General features: G+C 36.6%; 1 protein-coding gene across 2 annotated transcripts in view; it reads right to left on the reverse strand.

The window, feature by feature from the left end:
- Positions 1-9,992, reverse strand: part of ece1 (endothelin converting enzyme 1) — a 23,951-nt gene that overhangs the window by 7,400 nt on the left and 6,559 nt on the right. Inside the window, exons 2-10 of one of the 2 annotated variants that reach the window (XM_016253769.1) lie at positions 7,799-7,885; positions 6,463-6,601; positions 3,303-3,515; positions 2,754-2,878; positions 2,466-2,612; positions 2,183-2,248; positions 1,920-2,108; positions 915-1,057; positions 697-811 (exon numbers count right to left, since the gene is read on the reverse strand). In XM_016253769.1, coding sequence (XP_016109255.1) covers positions 697-811; positions 915-1,057; positions 1,920-2,108; positions 2,183-2,248; positions 2,466-2,612; positions 2,754-2,878; positions 3,303-3,515; positions 6,463-6,601; positions 7,799-7,885 — 1,224 coding nt within the window. Of the gene's footprint in view, positions 1-696; positions 812-914; positions 1,058-1,919; positions 2,109-2,182; positions 2,249-2,465; positions 2,613-2,753; positions 2,879-3,302; positions 3,516-6,462; positions 6,602-7,798; positions 8,639-9,992 lie in introns of those variants that run through there. The other variant, XM_016253688.1, reaches the window with a different exon arrangement.

Consider the following 9,992-nt stretch of genomic DNA (forward strand, 5'->3'; position numbering starts at 1 on the left):
AATATTTTTTAAAGAAGTCTCTTAAGCTTACTAAGGCTGCATTTTTAAATACAGATGTTTCAAAAATACAGATTTTTTTATTCTCACTAAGACTGCACTTATTTGATCAAAAATACAGTAATACAGTAGTGTATAGCTTCTTATATCTCATATTTTCAGACTTGACAGTTAGTCATATGACAACAACCACCGCTTGGATTCCATGTCAAACCTGACATTGATGACAGATAAGATTTTTTTAATTGGACAGCTTCATAATACGGATGAATAATAGAGAATAATGGCAAAAATGTGTATCCATTTCTCAAATTGTATTTCACATAGCTATCGTATGACTTTAGAAGACTTTGAATATAGTGCACAAGTCATATGGACCACTTATATGATACTTTTATGGTGCTTTTTGCAACTTGGCAGTATTACTCTGCATAAGGTCAAAAGTCAATTTATCAAAGAAACTGAGGTTAAAAAAAACTTATACATATACTTATATATATATATATATATATACACAGTGTGTGTGTGTGTGTGTGTGTGTGTGTAGACAGACAGACAGACAGATAGATAGATAGATGGGGTGAACTATTTCTTTGACTGTGCAAATTTTACATTGGCAATAAAGACTAGAAACATGACTCGTTCAGAGGCAGCAGTGCCTTGGGCTGACAGACAGAAGCCTTGATCTTCATTTCTCACCTTCTTGGTGCCATACATGACTTCAAGGAAGCGCTGCTCTGCATCTTGGAACCTCTGGTCTAAGATGGACACCATTTTCCGCACCACTTTCATGATCATGTAGTTATTCAATACGCTGGGGAAGACACATTAGCTTTGATCTTAGCTAACAGACAATACAGGTCAGTTACATAGACTAGCCTAAAAAACCAACACAATTCTAGCTAATGTTGGCTTACCTCTTGTTGGTGTTGCTGATGAGTTCTGAGACTTTCTGGAGGTATTCTTTAGCGTACACAACCACGGGTTCAGAGTAATTTAGAGCAACAGGGGCGAACACTGCAGAGAGGAAAGGCATCCAATCTACTGCAGGAGCCAATGTCTACAGCACAGACACATGACTGATATCTCATATCAAATGCAACATGACAATTAATGAAAGAATGCTTTTTATGTCTACAGCAAAGGAAACATAACTGCATGCTCTGAAAATTTTATTCTCTTTTTAATAAATCACAATATATGAGATGTATCTCTCATTGAAGGAAACATCTAAATTAGTGGCTCTCAACTGGTTTTGTTTTAACGCCAGTTTGAGTCTGTATGCTTTTTATTTAAAGCAAAAAAATAAATTAATACTTTATTTAGCAAGGATGCATTAAACTGATCAAAAATGACAGTAAATACTGAATTCTATTCAACAAAGAAAAATGATGTGACACTGAAGACTGGAGTTATAGCTGAAAATTCAGCTTTGCAATCACAGGAATAAATTACATTTAAGAATATATTACAATACAAACTTGTAATAATATTTCACAATATTACTGTTTTTACTGTATTTTAACAAACAAATGCAGATTTGCTTGCTTAAGGACATGAAAAAATATCTTATGAATGGTAGTATATGTTGAACAGAAAAACTGCAAAACTGACAATTTTTCTGTTCAAATAATTTGTAGTTGGCACAAAAGTTTATCCATTGTCAAGCAATCTGCCCATGTTAGTATCTGGATAATTTGACTGTTTTCAGCCAAGTGACAGATGAATTTGAGCCCAAGTAGAGTTGGATCTACCATTGGACCACTGTCCCATTTTGCCATACCTATGAATTTCATTAATTGCATTTAGCATTTCCATCTACGACCCCATCAGAACAGACATGTGACCATTTTTGGGTCATGACCAACCAGTATAGAATCATAGATTTCAATCCAACAGTACAGTAACCGAGCAGTACTCACAGCTAACTCTTTGGCTTGAATTTTATGGTAAATTTTCATCTCGTCACGTCGCTCATCCTGAGGGACTGTGATGTTTGCCAGGGCCGTTTCAAAGTCTATGATCTCCTGCATCATCTTCTGAGAGGTCTTCTCTGAGCCGCCCAAAAGCATTCCAAGCTCAACCAAGTAGTTCAAGTATGCTTTTAAATACTGACAAAAGAATAAGAACACTAGCTTTAGACCACAGTAGAACATTTTCCAAGTTCATAAACGACAACGTTTACCTTTTCATTGGCTGTCTTATTGAGATAGTATTCCCTAGAGGGAAGTCCCAATCCTGACTGATCCACCTGTGGAAAAAGAGGAATCGGAGCATCAGCTGCGTTTCCATTATCCCTCAACAAGCTAAGCTACAGTGACATGCATCAAGATATAAAGCCTGTTATAATATATTCTGACAGCAATCATAAAACAAAATATGATATCTAAAACAGTGCAGAGGTTCCCCTAGACATTTAAGAATTTATGTTATTGTGATCAAAAAAATATAACTGTAAGTGTTCCCACCTGGATGATGTTGCTGTTGGAGCTTTTTGAGTCTGTGCTGACAAAAACAGTGAAAAAGGGGGAGGTTCGGAAATTGGCTGCCACAGTCCGTAAAACCTCCTGGAAGTTATCTTTCTCCCACGGGCCTTTCAAGCCCCAACCTCCTGTCTGGAAAAACAATCTTCCATTATTAAGAATTATAACCCAGAATAAGAGTAAGAGCAGGTTTTCATTAGTGCCAATATATTTACAACAGATCTTTTGAGTTTCATATTGTTAAATAAGGTTTGTGCGTGCATCTCAGGTCACCTGATTGATGAGATCCTGAAGTGGTTTTGCTCCGAGTGCTTCAATTTTCATCTCGTTCATACAAGCTTGGTAATACCACTGGGCTTTTTGTTCCGCTTTGCTCAGGCTCGTCATGCTGGTATTCTCTGAATTTAACAAATGAAGAAAAGTTCAATGACAAGAATCTTCATGAACCCTCAAAGCAAAGTAAAACAAAGCCTAGAAGTTGGTAGGAGCCTTTCAAGATGAAACATCATTACTGCTTTATTTGTACAGTGGGCTCTAAAAGTCTGAGACCCCATTGAAAATAAAAAAATAAGAGGACGCGAGTCATTTCAGACATAAGTTATTTACTGAACGATTGCATGAAAAATATACGTAAATTGCAAATAAAAAAAAACTGAAAATAAATAAAAAAACAAATAAACAAAAAACATTTAAAATGAATTATATCAAATAAGTTAAAATTATATTAAATTAAATAATAATTATATTAAAAAAGTAATTAAATTAAAAATAATTGAGAATGTTTTCATATTTTTTTATTTAAAAAATATTAAAAAATATTACCTAATAAGTTTCTCATGATGGCCATGTTGTGTTCCCACAAGTTGCTGAAAGGACCCCAGCGGGACTTGCCTTCAGGTAACGGGTTTTTCCTCACCCATCCCCCGCATGCAAAGTTGTAGAAATCCTGACAGGGGTCCACTGACCGGTCAAGAGCCCCCAAGACCGTACTTGCAACACTAACACAAGGCTCTGACAGGCACATTCCCGGATGTGCTGTTAAAACAATATATATATATAAATATACTTTTATTTCACATATAACTGCCAAAACAAATAAGAAAGTCTTCCCGATGTCTCTTTCACTCAGCGTATTTTACACTAAAGGGCAATCATAAATGGGATTTTGGTGCGCTACACTTTCGGTGCTGTAGCTCATACTGCATTCAAGCTGCACCTCATAAATATGCTCTGAACATCTCTTTGAGGAAAATCCCGGGACATGAACCCTTCTGGAACTATTCACTTATCAAGGCTTGATGCCAAAATCTGGTTTCTGTGAAAAGAACTGTATTTTTTCAGAATCCAGATCAAATGAAGAGGCCACACAGAGAGTCTCTAGCAGTGACCCGTGGAGAGCCATCGATTAAACCCAAGAGACTGTGTTTTCTCTTCATTGAATACTAACTCAAAGTCATTAGCACATCTGGGTGATATGCGAGCTGTTATGGCAAATATTTGTGTCTGCGTAACAACATTAGTCATTTGCAGCCACCAATATTTTAATCTGTGAAAAGATTTTCTCAGACATGTTAAGAACTTCATTTACAGGCACGTATGTCTGTGTTCACTTTGGCCTGGAGGCTTTGAGGTTAGGCAGGATTCCATTGAATGAGGCTAGATGCAAGTATTAAGTTTAATATTGAAAATAATTGGGGTTAAAGGGCACTGTTTTTATTCAGCATGTGGATGCAGAGAGAATGCAGCTACAATAGATTCACTGTAAGCTCTTCTAAGAAAAACATTTGGCCCAAAAGATGTATCCCTAGCTCCTAATCTGAAGAGATAAGGCCAAGAAACTGGAGGCCTGAGGGAGGCTAAGGAAATTGGAGGTAAACAGTCTGACACAAAGTCGTTGTTCTTTCATACAATGATTTGTCATGGTTGGGCAACAGTGGATGGCTGGATAGCAGGAAGTGGCATTCAGTTCACTCTGCAATAATAACTTGGAGCTGCAATAAAAGTGAGTAAAGGGAGGTCCAGAGCATATACAGTCTTAACTTAAAAAAAAGTATGTACTCTGATAAATATAACAGGAAAGACTATGAGCAAATCCTGATTTAATTCAGGCATTTAAACTTAAACTTGAAATCTCAAAGACTGTAAGGTAGTACACAAAGCATTTTTGGTAACACTTTCTATGATGCCCGTATTTATAATACATTATAAGGGTATTCTTAAGGCATTATAATGAATGCATAATGCATTATAAAAAAACATCATTCTTACGTAAGTACTTAAGTTTAAGAGTAGGGCTGGACAATAATTCAATATCAATATGTATCACGATATAATTTTTTTCAATAACGGTGATATGATTTTTAAACATTTCCGATATTTCGATATACATTACCAGTGTTTCCCATACATTGATTTATTTGTGCCGTTTGACTTCGTTGAATAAACATGAGCACCGCACGGTTCAAAATCATAACACGGCACGGGTGTTTTATATGAATGTATCTCTGAAGGGAATTGACTGTCTTCAGAAAAGTTTCCATGGCATTTTCATTTGATCTGATAAAGTAGCGTTCATGAGCAGAGCTGCTTTGATTACAGCCATTACTGGAGAAACCGCTAGCTAGTTCTACCACTCTTGCTGGCAGAGAATGAGTTTGCATTTACAATAAGCCTGTCTCCAGCAACATTTCCAGTTTTTGTTGTTGTTAAATTTTTTTGTTTTCTGCAGCGACTCTGAGCACTTTTCATACCCTTTTTTCTGGCTGAAGCACATTTGTTTCAATCTATAAGAATAATCAGCCTACACTACCTGTCAAACGTTTTTGAACAGTAAGATTTTTAATGTGTTTGGTTACATTTTATTTTGATGGTCCCCTTAATCAATCGACTATAAGCAACTTTGCAACTACATGCCAACTAACTCTCATTAGAGTATTAGTATGCTCAAGAATGGTAGAATCTAGTATGGTAGAATAAGTTGACGACGTACTTGCAAATACACTTATAGTCAGTTTATCTGTTGGTTGACCATCAAAATAAAGTGTTAGCAAATATTTACAGTAGCAGACATACTAATACTCTAATGACCGCTAGTTGATATGTAGTTGCAGAGTCACTTATCAACAGCTGTTTAAAGGGTACCATCAAAATAATCAAACTGATATTACAATAAAAATAGTTCAAAGCAAATGTGTCATATTACACATTCATCTGATCTGATATCTGATCTTATGGCTGTTTGAGAGAATTTTTTTTTGTTATTATTATTACTACTACTTATAAGTGGTCTTTGACCGCTTTAAGTAAAGTAGCATAAGAAAAATGGCAAGATATGAGACTTATAATACATTATAACTATGAGAAATATAATCCACTGTAAAAGTGGATGCAACGTGTTCATTGTGTTATAAATCATCATACTTTTAAAAGCTATAACCACAAATAAGTAAATATAATAATATATTAAAACTGTTCTTATGAATATTCATGAGACGATACAACATATTATAAGGTTTTTTATAATGCATTATGCATTCATTATAATGCCTTAAGAATACCCTTATAATGTATTATAAACACGGGCTTCATAGAAAGTGTTACCGTATTTTTCCCCCAAACTATATATATATATATATAATATAAACATTTGTACTGTATGTACTATTTTATCTACTAATGTAAAATCATGTTACAATTAACATATTATATATTACATAACTTCATTACTTTTTAAATAATTTATCTACATATATATTTTACTATATTATTTATTAATTTAATAATACATTTATATGTACAATTTTACACACATGTATAAATATATGTAAAAGCTCATTAGAAAGTAAGTACTGTTATTTTAAATTAGTACATACTAACTGACATACTAACACACTAGATTTATTTTGAATTCTGAACACACACACTGCAATAAATATTAACGCCAACAACACATGTGCATGCAATATATGCACCATCAACTCACATTCTTTATAGTGCAGACCCAAAGTCATGATACAAATGAACAGAGCCACAGACAGAGCGCACACGACGACCACTAGCTTCCTCTCAGTGTGGGTTTTCTCTGCCCAGCACCGGAGTCCCAGACCACGCTGCAGCCCCACCTGATAATCACATTATGAGAAAATAAGGGTTAAGACTGAAATAAATATCCCTGCAAATAAGCAATGTTACATAGATGACGCAAATGACACTGAAACGTACTCCAAAGTATGATCTTTGGCAAAGAACTGGTCCTTGAGGGTAAAATGTTTATTTTGTGTTTCCTAATGAAAGTGATATCTTTAACATTTTGTATAACACTGTGCAAGTTTTATATTATATTGCATGGAAAAATGATACATGATCGTGTCCAACAACAATATTAAACTTTGGTGGGGCCCAACACTATTGTCTTTCTGCTCCAGTTCTTACAGATCAAATTCCCACTTCAAATGAAGAATGAATGGATGATCCCAAATAACAAAAAATAATTTTAGCTGAATACTTCATGCGAGTCATTTAACAACTATGATCTTAACATTTCTGTATTTAAATCTGGAAGAGTGGACTGTTTACTTTCATTGTAAGTGTGTTACTGTAAGTACAATTATTCTCTTTGGTAATCGATAGCATATAGAAAATGCCGTCTACATAAATTAAGTGGTATTGAACCCGGAACATTCATTTAAGAAATATCGGCATCGAATTAAGCATTGAATCCTTAGGAAAGAAGCTTACCCATAACAACAGTGATAAACTTCCTACTTGCTAGGAAAGGCTCTCTTCTAGGAAACACTGCCAACACTCAACTTGTTTATTATTTCTAAATCTTCATGCACATTGTTTTACTTGTGCTTTAAAACTCATTAGGATCTAACTAACAAAAACATCAGCATCTGGTGATGCAAAAATTTAGAATAAAAAAATGGTGAAGCAAAAATGCAGCTAGCATTTGTTTTGACTTATACACAAATCAAAAAATCAATTATGTACTTATCAGAAGTAAACAGAAGTGTCAGGCATATTCACATGACACAAATAGAACAAACACTTCCGGGTAAAAAAAAAGCTTCAACAGAATGAGGAAAGAGTTAGGCTACATTCAGTAGTGCTAACACATGGTGGATGTTTGACAGGAAAACCATGAGGAAGTAACTTGAGACACTGTCCTTGTCTTTCACTGGAATCACTAAGGATTTGTTGTTTTTCAAGAGTTTGGCTTAAACATGATCACTAGCTCAATGGATAGCCTTATATGTCAGTACACATACATCAAGAAACACAAGTTATAAAAATAGTTTAAAAAAATGAACTCTCACCTGCATGGTAGAGGTGTGGTAGATCCCATCGGAGCCGGTGTCCAACAGCTCCTCTTCATCCAGTGTGGCTCGTTTGTACATTGACATCTGAAATGTTAAATGAAGAATAGATTCCCTCAGTGATTCCATAATTAAACCAAATCTTCTAAAAGTGTTTCAGCAGCTTTTGGGAACCCTGGGAACGTTTATCCTCCTGAGTTGCATCAGGAGAAAATTGTGAAGCTAGTTTTCCCCAAGGACTAGAGAAAACTCTCGGCTCAGCGTGTCTTGTGCTGGGTGATCTCTGTGTGAATGGGGTTTCCTTTTCCCCCCCCCCCCCCCTTCACCTCATCCAAAGCCAAATTTCCAACCCCCCCAATGTCAGCTACACCTATAAGCTCCAAAGCATGGTCAGCTCGATCTTCACAACAAACATTTGTTGGGAGATTTCAAAGCGCTTTCCTTCGTGCAGCCCTCCTAGTTAGGAATCCTAAACAAGGGATTCCTGGGAAGCTTGAACTCCTTCCAGTCTGCGAACACTAGCGTCAGTAAAAAGGCAGGAACTTGTGAAAAACAGGAAGGAGAGGACCTGATGAACATACGTGAGGGAGAGTGAGGGTGTGTGAGTATACGCATGTAAGAGAGAGAATGTGTGCATTCCACAATGGGCTTTCATTTAGAACTGGGAGGGAACAGTTAGAGGTGAGTTTCCACCCTCTCATTCCTACCAATAGGACATTACAGGGCAGAGGGCGGGGCTTGTACAAGGCCACTCCCATAACATGTTCTTCAGTTGCCAGATTAGAATACAGTCACAATACAGTACGTCTGTCAGTATTGTTTAACATATATACACGTGCATGTATTTTTTAAATTAAATTTCACATATTAATATTTGATGATAAAAATTAGCACGAAGAATTTACAACAAAACACACACACACACACATGTATATTCATAATTTTTATATTAATGACATAAATTAATATAAATTATAAATACATTAAAGGGGTGGTTCATTGCGATTTCACTTTTTTAACGTTACTTAGTATCTAATGTTGCTGTTTGAGCATAAACAATATCTGCAAAGTTACAAAGCTGAAAGTTCAATGCAAATGGAGATATCGTCTTTTAAAATTCTGGCACTTTAATGCCTACAAAAACGGCTGGTAGGGACTACAACAAGTTACTTCCCGAGTGCGTGACATCACAAACCCAGATAAACCCCGCCCTCGGGAAAAGGCAGCAAAGGGGGTGAGGTCATGCTGCGCTGCTTTAGAGAAGAGGAAGAGAAAACTAGCCAAGATCGTCTGAGACCAGCCACCCGGACAGCTGCTGCAACAATCGGTTTACATAACCAAAGAATTTCTGCACAAACTGTCAGAAACCGTCTCAGGGAAGCTCATCTGCATGCTGGTCGTCCTCATCGGAGTTTCGACCTGATTGCAGTTCGTCGTCGTAACTGACTTGAGTGGGCAAATTCTCACATTCTATGGCGTCTGGCACTTTGGAGAGGTGTTCTCTTCACGGACAGCCAGCGTGGCAGACAGCGTGTATGGCGTCGTGTGGGTGAGCGGTTTGCTGATGTCAACGCTCTCTCTCTCTCATTCAGCTCACCTCCAACAATGAACTGTTACAATTATACACTTATTTTCACATAGTTATGAGAAGCATTAAACATAGATGCGCGTGCAGTTGCCGTACTGTATTAAAGCTTTAATCACGATAAAACTGTATATTAAAAGCTAACATAAGCAGTAGCAGTAACAGCGTATCTAAAAGTATGAGACAACAACAAACAAAAAACATAGGCCTAACATTAAAAGCCATGCTTGCACAGGTTCTGCACGATCCTCTTCAATAATATCCTCTGCTTCTCAATCGGGCTAAAACTGATAAGAGATATTAACGATGCAGTTGTTTACAATACAACCAGAGCACATGCCGCCGAGGTGAAGGGCGGGACGTTTAGACGCACGCTAGAGGCGGTTTAGCCAATCACAACACACTGGGCTAGCTAACCAATCATAGCCCATCGCCTATTTCTGAGGGAGGAGCTTCATAAAAGAAGGAAATGATCAGCCCGTTTCTCAGAGAAGGGACAGAGAGTTGTGGAATAAAGGTAAATTATGTGAAAAATAATGCGTTTTTAAAAAAAACGAAGCATTAACACGTTAGACTGCCCCCCATAAACACAATCAAGCCTAGAAAAAA

The sequence above is a fragment of the Sinocyclocheilus grahami genome, unplaced genomic scaffold (assembly GCF_001515645.1).
Source record: "Sinocyclocheilus grahami isolate Dianchi unplaced genomic scaffold, SAMN03320097.WGS_v1.1 scaffold3.1, whole genome shotgun sequence".
Classification (NCBI taxonomy): Eukaryota; Metazoa; Chordata; class Actinopteri; order Cypriniformes; family Cyprinidae; genus Sinocyclocheilus; species Sinocyclocheilus grahami.